This window comes from Artemia sp. Qi Xiang Cuo, chromosome 10 (genome assembly GCF_049724085.1).
Source record: "Artemia sp. Qi Xiang Cuo chromosome 10, ASM4972408v1, whole genome shotgun sequence".
In the NCBI taxonomy this organism is placed as follows: domain Eukaryota; kingdom Metazoa; phylum Arthropoda; class Branchiopoda; order Anostraca; family Artemiidae; genus Artemia; species Artemia sp. Qi Xiang Cuo.
Genome location: NC_142803.1, coordinates 44,422,344 through 44,437,353, shown reverse-complemented (window position 1 = coordinate 44,437,353; position 15,010 = coordinate 44,422,344). Strand labels below are relative to the sequence as shown.

Sequence of the window (15,010 nt, the reverse complement as noted above, 5' to 3'; positions counted from 1 at the left end):
TTGATCAAAAATACACTATGTCTTGCGGTGTCTTCTGGTTTAGGTTTGGGATATTTTAAGCCTGGTAACACCTTTTACTCTGGGCTGATAGAAGATATGCTAGGTCTAGCAGCGTCTTTTGGTTTAGGCTGACCAGCAATATTTCAAGTCTGGTAACTCCTGGTCTGGGCTGATCGAAAATATACCAGGGGCAGATCCAGGATTTTTTTAGGGGGGGGGGGCAAAATGGGTTGATCCGATAAACTTGCGTTAGGAGTAAGTTTAATTAACGTAAACTTGTGGCAATTAATTAAAGTAAACTACTTTAGGCCATGGTAGGGGGCGCGTGCCCCCCGGATCCGCCACTGAAATATACTTGGTTTGGCTCCGACTTTTGGTCTATGCTGGTTGACAATATTTCAAGTAAGGTAACAACTTTTAGTCTGGGCTGATCGAAAATAGGCTTGGTCTGGCAGCGTCTTTTGGTCTAAGCTTATCGAACATATTTTGAGTCTGGTAACTCCTCGCCTAATCTGATTGAAAATATATTGGGTCTGGCAGCGGGTTTCGGTCTTGGGTGATCGAAAATATTTCGAGTTTGGTAACTTCTTCTGATCTGGGCTGATCGAAAATATACTAAGTCTGACAACGTCTTTTGGTTTAGGCCGATCGACAATACTTCAAGTTTGGTAACTCCCTCTGGTTTGGGCTGGTCGAAAATATACTAGGTCTGACTGCGTATTTTGGTCTAAGCTGGTTGACAACATTTCAAGTCTGGTAACAATTTTTAGCCTGGGGTGATCGAAAATAGGCTTGATCTGGCAGCGTCTTTTGGTCTAAGCTTTTAGAAAATATTTCGAGTCTGGTAACTCCTCGTCTAATGTGATCGAAAATATACTGGGTCTGACTGCGGGTTTCGGTCTTAACTGATCGAAAATATTTCAAGTTTGGCAGCTCCTTCTGGTCTGGGCTGGTCGGAAATGGTGGCCGGCGTTTACCCCCCGGTGATTACCCCCCTCGAGGAAAATACCCCCTGGAGAAAACATCCCCCGGTAAATATCCCTCCGGAAAATACTCCCCCCCCCCCGGAAAATACTCCCCGCGGAAAATAAGGCTTTCCAAATTTGACAGTTTTACTTTAGTTTTATTTTTCTAGTTTCCGTAGGGGGAAGGAGTTTTGGTACTTGTGTATTATGGGCCACTCACTCAAGTTTACGCTGTGTAGAACTCGAGAACAAACCGGTTTCTTCGTTAGTTTTTTTCTCCGCTTAGCGGGAGACAAGACAAGTGACATAATTTAGGGGAAATATAAGCCTATAATTTGGGCTATATATATGTGCACATAAGGGGGGGAGGGGAGTATTTTCCGGGGGGGGGGGGTTAAACACTTAGAAGCGTCGAAAATATACTAGGTCTGTCAGTTTCTTTTTGTCTAAGCTGATCGAAAATATTTCAGGTCTGGTAGCTGCTTGTGGTCTGGACTGCTTGAAAATATTCCTAATTCAATGACTAATTTTGGTATAGGATTTTGGTCTGCTGCCCTGTAAGTATCAAGGCAATCGGACAGCATAAATATGCTCATATATTTACGCCATTTTGAGCGAACTACTGCCCGAGAACAAGTTAACCAAGTAAAGCCGTTTGCGGCAAAAATAAAACTTTTAGAAACGTAGCTCCTTTTCGTCCCCATATAAGCTCAGAAGAGGGTGTTGACAGTCCCATTTTCAAAACTCTTTATGATTCAGGTTCAAATAAGGTACGACAGACTCACCTTCTCTGCTTAAATTTATCTGTGTAACGTGGCTATTTGTGTAATTTAGGGCCGTTGTCGTTGGAGCTTCTTGGGTTGTGTCATCCCTGCAAGCAAATTTATTGTGCCTTTTGTTCATTTTGTGCAAAATGACTTCAAATTTTGAACTGATGCCATCGGGGTTTTACGAGAGAACACGAAGTATTAGAGGTTTGAGAGGTCACGGACCCAATTTGCGGCTTTAATCGTACATATAAAATATCTTTCAAGTTCTCAGTTTTAACAAGGTGTGAAATGTCCAGGGGCGTCGTTTTGGGTGGGGGGCAGTTGCCCTCCAATAATGTGGACAAAAAGTTATTAAATGTCCCATGCCCCTTGACTATCCGGATAAAGACCCCTCTTTCCCCATTAAAAATGCTGGAGATTTGCCCCTGGACGTGTCCATTTTATTTTTGTAAAATATATGTGTAAAGAATGGGCCAAAGCATAATTTGGGACTTGTGCGCCCTTGGGACACCGTTGATCACTCCTCCATTCAAGGAGGCTCATTTTTCATCTTTAGATCATTCTGGGTGAAATGGCTATCTCAAAATTTAGACTTGATGTCACGGGGCTAGGAGGTGTCCGAGGGTAAAAAAGGCAAGGGATGGGCTTGCTGACACCCCAATAACTTTTGACCCTTAAAAAGGGCTCCAGAATTTTCAAAGTTTGGCCACCCTTCCATAAGATTTGAGGTGAAATAATGCGTATAATTTGGAGCACTCGCATCTGAGACTGGACAGGTCTCAGATGCCCTTGGAGCGTTTTGATTACAGTGGACTTCGTGAAACTTTGTTTCGGTCCTTTTTGGGGGAGGGGGAGGCTGGGGTACTGAATGGGTACAGTATTTTTTTTATAGCTTAGTTGGGGCTATTTATTAAGCCATATTCACACACCGGTCCATGCATATAGATATCATATCAGTAAAGTTTATTAAAATGCCAGTTCCTAGAAATATGCGATGAAGAGATTTAAAAAAGAAAATAGATTTCAAATATGAACTGTAGTGGAGGATAGGTATGCATTTGAGGGGACTAATTAAAAACTATAGCCTTGCCATTCATCAACTCACCCTGAAATTCCTTTTGGGCAAAGGCGAAATCCCAAGATGTTTTTTTTTGGGAGGGGGGGGGGGTCTGGTGGAGCTAGTTAACCCACATTTCGTAAATTTGTCGGTGAAAAAGAGTGACAACAACTGCAAGCATTATAAAAAGCTGTAATTTAAAGTAGTAAATGTGTATTTTTTAGCATTTCGCTTGTCAAAAGAAACTGAACATTAGGCCGAAAACAAAGTCTATATAATCTATTTTCCAAAAATACGAAGTTTTTTGCATTTTTGACATTTTTCTACCGTAGTATTCAATGGTGGGAGAGAGGGCTGAGTACCCCATACCTATTTTTTGTATGCCTGTTATCCTGGTCCTATTTTTTGCGTCTCCAAATTACAAATAGAGATACCAAAACAAATAAATAGATTACCCCATTTCTTTGGTTTTATTTCGTTGTTTATATCGTGGATAGGCAGTTTTTTTAGTAGGCAGTGTTGTTTTTGGAGCTCGTATTTATTTCAAGTTAGAAAAAGTAATAATTGATATTGTGATTATGTGTGGGGAACCAATTGGCAGAAATTATATGACCCTGTGGTGTGCTTCAGTAAATTGTATTATCATTTTTCAGGGTACAATTTTCTTGGGTCAGTTCTAGTCGTGGAACCATCGATTGCAAGTACCGGTGTTAGACGAGAGTAAGTAAGAACTTTTCTTTATTTTGATTTAAAAAGAACCAATTGTTGTTTAACTTCTCGAAGTAAGTCATTTATTTTAGATTTAAAGTATTGCCAAACAGGCCCATACACTGGAAAGGAGAGAGCTGTACTTCACTAAGTAGGAAATCCTTCCAAACAGTAAAAAGAGGCGAGTTGAGCTACAGTTACAGTACATAACTTTCTTCCAGGGCTGGATATCTCCTGAGTACTTGAATGTTGGCAAGCATGCTTGATTCAGAGGATTTTTCTTCCCATTTTCCGCAAGTCATTTAAGGGCCCCGCGACAGGGCTGTATTTAAGATTTTTAGGGGGGTCAACTAAAAGCTATCAGAGCCTTATAATTTGCTAGCAACTCAGTCTATCATTGTCAAAGCTTCCTCTATTAGTATTTTTATGTAGGACTATTTGGCGACTAAGCTTGTTTCTTACTATGCTCACTACAGAAAAATGTGGCTAAGCAAATAGAAGAGTATTTAATAATAAGCCTTGCTAAACTCTAGATCAGATACAAAATCACACGAACATTGTTTGTGTTCGAACAGATCTAATATATCTCAAATTCTTGCCCAACTGCTTAAAATACCATCAGTAGCCATGATAACATCTCGCTTTGTAGCCCGTTCTTGCCAGCCTGTTCAATCTGCCCTCTCCTATCTGGTTCTGGAATATTGTTTCAACCACTTATGGGAACTCAAAAACCCTGCCTGAAATCCAGAAAGTTCTGCTCCAGAGGTCTAAATATCATGCTAACAACTAGTTCTACTAGTCGAGGGCCGTCGTGGAAAAAGTGCAGTAGAATAGTAGCAATGCTACTTGGCGGTTTTCATGGACTAGTAAAATTTGTTGACAGATTTCGAAATTTGTTAGCAGATTTGGCAGCATTTGGACTTCTGTCGAATGATGCTACTGGCAGCTTTGGAACATTTTCAATACCTGGTTGAGTGGATAGTCGCTACCAGGGCTGCCGCAAAACTGAAAACGAATGAGTGCTATTTCTCCGAGTTCGTTTTAATCATCGCTGCCTAGTTTCCCTCTCACAAATTTCTGCTCTTACAAATTTCCCTCTCACAACATTTCGCACTGCGTATATTTTTCACGCTTATATCGCCAAGACTAACCTCAACGAAAAGCTCAATTCTAAATTCGGATACGTGTTGCTGTATATTAGTGTTAGTTTACTGCCGTTTCTCTTTGGACTATTTAAAATGGACGAAATATGGAAAAACACTTTTTTGATTGAAAACGCTGATGCTCTTCAAAAGCTCTCACGCCACAAGGTGTCACGAGAAAAAGAGCACAAAGAATGTCAACTGCTATGTTGGTTTTCTTCTATCGTAATTTTTCCCTAAGTCAAGAACTCTTGCTGAAGTCAGGAAAAAGTATTAAAAAAAACAAAATGAAATTCTCGGATTCTCAAAAATACTGAAAGAAATCTGACCAAAATCCATAAATCCTTAATTTTAAGATAAATCCTGCGAAGTGGAAGCTCTGGGAATAAAAGAGGCAGTAGTTTTCAGAACATAGTCATCAATGGAATGAAAAATCCCGGATAATTGTTTGAAATAGATATTTAAAGTGTAGAGCCTAGATAGACCTATAAAAGGAAATAAAGATTTATTAAGAAGAGACATCTTTGTACTGTGAGACAATGCAAATCAATTACCAAAGCTTACAGTAAAAATAAGGCGGCTGCTGCAAGTAAGGGATTACAAAAAATAGGGGATCGGGGGAAGAGGGCTTAAAACGTCACTGCCCCGCAGTTTGGTAAAACCTGCGGCATAAAACGCCCTTAATTGTAAACGGCTAGTGCACCTCATACATACACATGGAGACACTTGTTGCTGGTCTAGTTGTTACCTTTCCTATATTGGATTGCATATTTGCATAATTTAAAGTAAAAAAAATCTTAATGTTCCTCAGGTTTGACAGTATTTACAAGTCATCAGTTCGGTTAAAATTGATAAAACAACTTATCCATCTTGTGGAACGAATTCAAAGAGAAATCGAAAAAACTATCATAGAAACGCATTGAACGTGCCGATATGAGGAATAATTAAAACTGATCGATGACAACTCATTGGAACGGAATGCCAGCTCACCTGTAGGCAACCCAGCTGCGCGCACTCCTCTCCAACTTTGTTCTTAGCTTACTCTTTACTCGCTCTGATAAAGTTTCTACATACTTTAAATCCTTTTCCAGGACCTTTTCCCAATTCAGTCAAGGACGTCCTGTTTTTCGTTTAGGCCAGCTGGATTGCCAAAAAGCTCGGCTTTCGGTAACATGTCATCGCTCTTCCGTGAAGCTTGGCCTATCCATCTTAAGCTCAACTACTACTATATACTATTACTGACAACTCACCGCAGCACCAAGCTGCCTGAGGCCAACACAGCTACGCACGATCCTCCTCTATCCCAATCTATTCAAAGCCTCCCTTTTTACACTCGCCCACGAAGTTCCCATTTCCTTTAAATCTTTCTTTATGACGTCCTTCCACCCCAGACCAGGACGACCTGCTTTCCGTTTAGCCCTAGACGGTTGGCCGAAAAGAACAATCTTCGGCAATCTGTCATCCTTCATCTGCACAGCGTGTCCTAGCCACCTCAACCTTTCTTTCATTATAGCCCTAGAGAGCGGTATTGAACCAAATTTTTCGTATAGCCTATTGTTTGAAATACGGTCAGTCAGCCGGTTATCCAGAACAACCCTTAAGCAATTTCTCTGGAAAACATCTAGCAAATCTTTATCCGCTTTTAGGAGTGCCCATGCTTCAGAGCCATATTTGACCACTGTCGTCACTGTAGCTTCCAATATTCTTATTTTGGCTTGCATACTTACCTTCCTATTCTTCCAGACTTTTTTTTTACTTTGAAAAAACACCCTGAGCCTTGGCTAATCTACTTTTGACATCTTCACTGTTCCCACCATCTTTACTAATAAGACTACCAATGTAAGTTAAGCTGCCCACCTGGTCAATCTTTCCATTACCCAACTTCACCTTTTTATCTTCACTTATTCCTAGCCTTAGTGACTTGGTCTTCTTAACATTAATTCTTAAACCTATTCTAGCACCCTGAACTCGCAAAACCTCTAAAACTTCATTCATTTTGCTCACACTTTCATCTAGGATGCTTTTATCATCAGCATAATCTAAGTCCAGGAGACTTTTTCCTCCCCATTTGATTCCGTGGTCTCCCATTGCCTTTCCTGTGCTCTATAAGACAAAGTCCATCAAAATAATCAATATAAAGGGGGATGGAACACAACCCTGCTTAACTCCTTATTTAATACAAAACCAGCTGCTAACCTCATTTCCTACATTAACCGTAGCAGTGTTATTCTCGTACATAGCACTAATCACTTTAATGTATTTGTCTGGCACACCATACACGGATAAAACCTTTACTAAAGCTCTTCTATCAACATTATCGAACGCTTGCTCATAATCTATAAAACTGAGGACCTAAGGTGTTCGACAACTCAGGCACTTCTTAATAATTAGGCTAAGAGTGAAAATTTGGTCGACACATCCTCTGGCTTTTCTAAAACCGCACTGTTCTTCTTTTAACACTTTGTCTATGGCATCTCTCAATCTAAAAATTATCATATTACTAATTAAATTACTGCCTACAGAGACCTAACCAATGCCTCGATAATTTCCACACTCAATTTTAGCACCTTTCTTATAAAGTGGCTTAATTAAGGTTTTCCTAAAATCGTTAGGTACTTCCCCTTTTTCAAAAATCATATTCATAATCTTCAGTAACTTATTTCTTATCTCAGAGCCACCATATTTAAGAAACTCATTTATCACCCTATCAGCACCTGGAGCCTTATTCTTTTTTAATCCTTTTAGTACTGTCGCTAATTCTTCCTCACAAAACAAATGTTCCTTCACATCCAAGATATCAAAAACTTTTTAATTTTTTTTTATATCTTTTCTTTCAACTCTATCTCGGTTAAGCACGTTCTCAATATTTTTTTCCCATCTCTCTTTAGTTCTTTCCTTATCGCTAATTGTGGCCATATTCCTATCTTTAACTGGGCCAAGTCCGGATTGACTACTCTCTCCGAATTTATTAACATGCCAGTACAATATTTTACTAGTATGCCGTCTAGCTGCATCGTCCAGATCCTCGGCAATTTTATCCATGGCCTCCACTTCACACCTCCTTAGTTCATATTTTAATGCTTTCTCCACTTTCTTTACATTCCTTTTGTCTTCATATGATCTATCACTCAGACAATTCTTGTACAAGTCCTTTCTCCTTTCTATTAAACATAAAGCTTTTTTACTAATATTCTTAGCTGCGGTTCTAGCTTTCTTCCCTAAGATACCTTCAGCAACTTCACAAATTATTTTTCTAAAATTATTCCAATCATCTTCCACATTATCAAATTTTAAACTCTCAAGTTTACTATTCTTAAGCTCAAACTAGTACCTAAATCAATTTATAAGGCATTTCCTCTGGGAAATGTTGTAGCCCTAGAATATAACCACGTTTTTCCTACAGCGTATTGTTTGATATATGACAGTTAGTCAAGCGAGTACCTAAAATCACCCTTAGACAAATCATCTGGAGAAGCATAGCTTCCTCAGCTTGAAGAAGTGCTTTCAGAGCCTTACTTCTCAACTGTCATTCACGTGGCTTCTAGCATCGTAATATTAGTTATAAGACAAATCTTTCTATTCTTCCAAACTTTGCACATCCACTTTTTATAAACCCACTCTTACAGCACCAGAATAAAGTGACGCTCGGCACGAAAGATGGCAATCTTTGATGCTACTTATAATTGTTCTTACTATCGGTAGCAGCCTACTGGATAGTCATAGGGTGATGATTCGTGGCTCTTTTGACAGATCCTATCCTGATAGGATATCCTTACAGATCCTATTCCTATCCTGAAACACGAATAGTTGCCTGTCTAATTTTTATTGACTCACACTGTGACTGCACTGGAACGAAGTTTTGTATGGGACTAAAAAGGGTGATGTTTGTGTCATTGCCAAAGCTAATGAAACTTACGGAGGATAGATTGAGTAGAACCTCTCTACAGAGGCTTAGCCAAGCGAATTCCTTAAAATTAATACAAAACTGATAATATCTTAGGCATAGTGCCATACGCAATGATGTCATTTGGAACTTAGCCTTATTATCAGCTTAACCAATAAGCTAAGGGGCTAGAAAGACATCTTACAGTACCTATTCATAAAATGACTAATCAAGGTATGTAAGAACTTCTCTTGTCTGCTCACTTATCTTGGCGCATTAGTACCATCAAATGCCACTTCGGGTGCCGTCTGCGGAATGGATAGAGGTAGAGGGTTGGTTAGACCCCTTTTGAATTTATTCTATTAATCAAATTGCTTGATGTGAAGAGAGTTCCAGATAAAATAAAGAAAATAATAAAGTTTTAAAATAATAAAATAATGAAAAATAAAATATAGTTTTCAGCTCTTTGACCTCTTCATTTAGGGAGACATAATCCCTCCTTTTCTCGGGATTCTTTCCCTGACAAATGGCCACTTTTTAATTGTTTGAATAACAACAGAATTATCTAATTTTCTAGTCAATTGCTATTGCTATTTGCTATTTTTTAAATACATTTTAATGTTTTGTAGCATCAGTGGCGGATCAGGTGGGTGGCTATTACCCCCTTCCCTCCGTGGCTTAGGTCAATTTTTCTTTTGTGCAGTTTGGACTTACGATTTTTCGAATTGTTTTTCAAAAAAGAGCTAGCTTGCCTTTCCCACCTTTTTCTTTTTTCTACTATTTCAACCATTGCGTTTTTCTTATCCTAATTACATAAATTGTCGTCTTAAACATATTCACATCACTTCAATTAAGGGTTGCTCTTGCTATATCTACATGATGATTTAAAGCACTGTCTTCATAGTAACTTTTTTAGGTGAAGTCGCCTGCGCTTTTTGAGTTTTCTGGCGGCTCCTGTCTCCATTGATGTCTTCAAGGCTCGAAAGGCAAATCAGGCGCGTTTGAAGTGTTTTTTTTTCTTTCAGTATAAGTCAAATCCGGTGGACGAAAAGATATTTTCGCTTGACTGACTTTGCCTGAAAAAGCCACGATGAAGACAGGGCCTAAATTAAATACTGGCCATTACTTTGTTGTGTACGACCGAAAATACCTTTTTATGTCTATTGATTGGGCAGCCTTTCCCATTAAATGTCCTAACATTGAAACGTTAAAAAAAAACAAAAAACGTATTGACATTGTTTTCTGTTCATTTTACATCAACAATTTAGTGTTGCGAACAAAATTGCTGGTTCCCATAAACGAGGGTAGCCCCCTTTTGTATGATAAAAAGTAAAAGCTATATTTCCACGAAAAAAAAACGAACAAAATATAAATATAGAAGTACAATTTTGAATTTTAATAAAGAGCAAGCAATAAATAAAGAGCTACACTACAGTGCTGTGCTGGCTTCATGAAGCCGCGGTGAATTGTCGGTAGTAGTATGGCTTGCAGGAGTATCCAATGGAGAAAAAAGGGAACTGGCGAACTACATGAGTATTATAGGATCAGTCACAAAAATCCTGCGTAAATTATTTACTATTGTAAGATTGCGAATAAAATACATTCACATGATTTCAATAGAGACGTACACGTGAAACATATTTTTTTTTAACTCCAATTTTCGCTCTTTTTGCTGTAGGCATGCATAAAACATTCCCATATATTAGTGAACACCCTAACCCTGGGGACAGGCCTACAATTTTTTTTTTCCAGAGGGGTCTAATCCTATGAGAGAAATTCAGTTGATAATATGAGCAGATGTATGCAACAAAAAAGGCTGGATGAAAAAGCATATCCTTTAGCTTTATCTAGTTTTTCGTTTGGTAGAATATAATTAATATGGGAAGGGGGGCCATTTTTGTTTCTTCAGATTTCCTTTTATTTTGTGTATTTATTGATTGCACGACTGTGATTTCACATTGAGTAGATTAAAGGATTTGTCAGAACTGTAGAAATACATCGGTACTGGTGCATTATATGGACACATCTAAGAAGTCAAGTTTGGTTAATGATAACGAAATAAAACAAAATAGGATGAAAATATAATAGTTTATAAACAAATTTGGGCTATATTTTTGCACATTAGGGGGGGGGTTAAAGCATAGTATATATTAAATACCTCACCTAACCTAGGTACCTTTTCCCCCTAAACTCCAAAAAAACAATCGTTTAAATATTGTAAATCATTGGGAAACCACGGCTGTGCTGTCATTTATGTATAGCGGTCTCTTGAGAATAGCCTGTCTGACGGGTTTTTCGTGACCGGTTTCCTTGTACAATACATAAAAGTGTCCATATAACGCACCAGTACCAAAACATCGATTGTGCTGCATTCCAAAAAAAATGTTATGTTTTAATAACATTTTGCCGCTTTTAGTTTTAGGAACCAGATGCCCCCCTGGCAACACCGATATAGATACTAGATCTGAACAGGGGCGTTGTCAGAATTTTAAAGTCGGAGGGTTTTCCGCTCGTTTTGCGGGTAAATCCAGCTAAAAAGTGTGATTTATTAGTTCATTTGCATATATTTCGGCGATCTGAACGGTCTCCTTTCTGGTTACCTCACTGTGTGTGAAGGTTTTTGGAAGTTACTGCTGCTGTCTTATTTCGTTTTTGGTCAGTTTATAAGTTAAACTAATTTTAGTATCCTATTCGCTTCAAATAACCAATGCTTACTTGTTCAGGAGTTCCGATGTTGGTAACCCGTCTTCGCTCTGGGCTATGAAGATTCCGCCATCTTTGTGAAATTTATTGTAGAGGCTAAGAGGGTTTGCATGGGACCGAAATTAAACTTTTTAACTGCCCAGAAAGCTTGCAAAGTAAAGGATTCAATTTAAATTGAAAAAGTGCAAATTTAAATTTACGTGACCCATATGCAAACTTCCATCATTTTCAGTATCTCCATGTCTATGCAAAGTGTTTCCGTTCAGAAGCTCCATGTCATCAGTATATTCATGCACACTTGATGCTGAAAAGCTTCGTTTTTAGGTCCAAGTAACAATATTTCATGTACATTTTCTCGAATTCGTTTCTCAATGAGACTTTGAGTGGCTCTTAAAGCGGGAATGATGCCTCAAATAAGCAATAATTAAATCTCAAATCATCGCTGTTACATCTAAAAGTCGTATAAGACATTTTGAAACCTCTGAAATAATTGTCAAAAACCGTTTGCCAAGCTGCTCGAAAAGGAAGGATTAGTAGGGTAATGTAAGTTCAATCACACTTCAGTTCGCCTGATCTAAATTACCCTACTGATCTTTCCTTAGAGAACAGCTTATGAAACGGTGTTTGGCAATTATTTTTGAAGTGTGAAAATAGCAGATACGACCTTTAAGCGTAACAGTGATAAAATGTTTTGGTCTAGTAAGAAAAAATGTCTTTAAAGTTTATTGTGGAGTTCCTGCACAACTTCTAGTGGAAATTCTCATTTGAATGATATCGTATATTGCGTTTTAAGATAACTTAAAAGACCGAAAGAAGTTCTTTTCCCCATCGACACCAACGTGCTTATACACAAGTAGATACAAAAAAAAATCTTAAATTTGACTCAAAGAAGTTCTCACAGGAAAGTTAGTGCTAAGAAAAGCATATATTTAAGTGCTTGTGAATCTTGATTACAAGTTATTTAAGGTTGTGTACAGTTTCCGGCACTAAGTTTAAGCTACCGATTGTGTGTTAAAAAATCGTTGCTATCAGGAGTAAATATAATTGTGAAGCACTCTGTACTCAATCTAATGCGAGAAAATTTCCAATTGTCCTCAAAAAGGATATCCGAGCTCTCTGCTCCGAGTATTTTCTGTATTTGAGATTTTTATTTTATTTGCCACCATGGTATTGGAAAAAAAAAATGTGCAGAATTTTAAAGCTCCAGATATAATGGCAAAACTGGCCCTGTTACATGAGGAGTTGTGTTTCAAATTTTTGTATCTTGTTGCTGTAATTGTTGCTATTTCAAAGTTTCAGCCATTTCATGGTCTTTTCCCATGTTTTTGTTCTAGTTAATTGTTTTTTGTTTTATTTGGTCTTTTTTTCTTGTAATTCATTCCCCCACTTTTGTATGTGGCAGGCTATACATAAATTGTTATTATCATGTCCAAAATATCCTATTACCCCTCCCCCTCCTTTAAGACTCAAACCTGTGTGCGCCTATATTCATCACAACTTTTTGTTTGATTAGCCCAAAACTAAAGATTCTAAATAATTGAGACGCCATGATACGCTTTATAAACAGAAGTGGTAAAGATTTATAAGCCTAGGGGATTTTTGGCGTTCTTTTCTAGATATCTGATTTTGGAACGCCATTTGGAGCCAGACTGTCGGCATTTTCCCTCTTCCAATCCGAATCATTAATTAGAAAATTTTAGGCCACCCTTCAGCATATGGGGGAAATAAGCCTATTGGACATAGGCGAAACTAAATTTTTTTCTGAAATATGATTTTTTGACTACCCTACAAGACGTAGTTCGGCTATTCAAAAGGCGTAATGTCTGGGCTTTACAAAGAAATGTACCAACATTTTTGTTATATGAATTTTGTTGCATTTTTACGAGCTGGGGAAAAATTTTTGAGGGCAGGGGAGGGGAACTCAAACCCTCAACAAAAGTACGAAGAACAACAGGGAAATCTTTTTGTAAGACAGTGAAGATAATTTGAATGAATGTATCGGTCCTGTGTCCAAGAGCTGTCCTCAGCAATACAAAAATATATAAAAGAAAAAATAATCACAATAAAATGCGACCAATAAAACCAAAAATAAAAGATTTTTCAAAGAAGACCTAGCATCCTTACTTCAGCGAAGTTCAACCAAGACTGATAAAAAGTAAGGTAAAACCAGGCGATTCAATGAGTTGAAAGAAAAATAATTTAAAAACACGTTCTTATTGCTAATCCAGCTTTTTTAGCAGCTAACCTCAAAGGTCTTTTTGTGACCGGTTCTGTGTTAATATCTCGGTTTTTTAAAATAACTGGTAAGATCATTTTTAATTAAATTTGTGTATAGAGCATTTAGTGTATATTCCCCCAAGTCCCTATTTAAGGAAATATTATTATTAATCTTAATTCTGATTTCAATTGATTCTCAGACTACCTGCTTTATGCCTAGGTCATTGCTAATAAGGGCAGATTCATCAAAAAGTATATTGGGGCTAGGATTTTCAAAAAGATGTCTCCCTAATGCAGAATCAAATGAAACAACGGAGATACTAGAATTTAGAGCTTTGACTATATCATCCTTATGCTGTTGTATGCGCTTTTCTAAATTCTGGTGTGTTCTACCTACATAATATTTGCCACAATCACATGGTATTTGATAGACCCCTCTTTGGCGAGTAACTGGGGTTTTATCTATACTAGAATTTAGAAAATTTATGATTTTAAAATTATTTGTGAATACTACATACAGATTATTTTTTTGTGCAAACTTTTTTAAGATTTGTAGTGATTTTTGGGATGTAAGGGTGGTAAATTATGTTTATGGGCTTGTCAGAAATATCACATGATGAACTATCATTAATTTTACGGGAATGTCTCTTCAGTCTACAATTAATTACACTATTAATAAATAAAATAAGATACCCATTTCCAAAAAGTATGTCCTTGATAAAGTTTAATTCTGCTGTTATGTGGGAATCAGAACAAATGTTTAGGGCCCGATCGTCGAGGGATATTACAACTGCTCTTTTAACTTGTGGGGGGTGGTTTGATTTAAAATTCAAATATCTATTATTTTGTGTTGGTTTTCTATAAATAGTAAAATTGAGCTTATCGAAACTACGAATAACTAACACATCTAGAAATGGGATTTTATTTGTGATCTTGATTTCTAAAGTAAACTCTAAATTTCTATCATATGTATTAAGGTGATCTAAAAAACCTTAAGCTCATTTTCCCCATAGTTCCAGAGTGAAATTACATCATCCATGTAACGTCCCCAAAAGACATGTTTTAAAAAATAAGAATCTAATGCCCAATTTTCAATATGTTCCACATAAATATTCGTCAGTAACCCAGAGAGGGGTGCGCCCATTGCTAAGCCATTAATTTGCTGATAAAAAGAATTACGGAATTGGAAATACATTGAGTACTTGTTACAGAGATTAACTAAGGTCATTAAAATATCGCAATCTATTCCTGCTGCTGAAGCTTCTATTAAGTGATAATTTTCTTTGATTTTATTTTCTAATAACTGTTCAGATACTGTGACATTAATATTTGTATACATTGAAACAATGTCAAAGCTACTTATAATTGTATTTTCTAAGATATTTACGTTTTTGAGTTTTTTCAGCCAAATCTACCGAATTACATATATATGATTTTTGAGAGTTAAGTGAATGTTCAAAGGCTGTACATAACCATTCCCCAATATTGGATGTGGGGGCTTTCGTACAAGCTACTAATGGGCCTTAAAGGAATGCCTTGCTTGTGTAATTTTGGTAGACCATAAA

The 15,010-nt window shown here is 37.4% G+C and overlaps 1 protein-coding gene across 1 annotated transcript in view; it reads left to right on the top strand.

The window, feature by feature from the left end:
• Window positions 1-15,010, top strand: part of Imp (IGF-II mRNA-binding protein) — a 173,503-nt gene that overhangs the window by 52,957 nt on the left and 105,536 nt on the right. Inside the window, exon 2 of the mRNA XM_089095443.1 lies at window positions 3,446-3,512. Coding sequence (XP_088951569.1) covers window positions 3,446-3,512 — 67 coding nt within the window. The remainder of the gene's footprint in view (window positions 1-3,445; window positions 3,513-15,010) is intronic.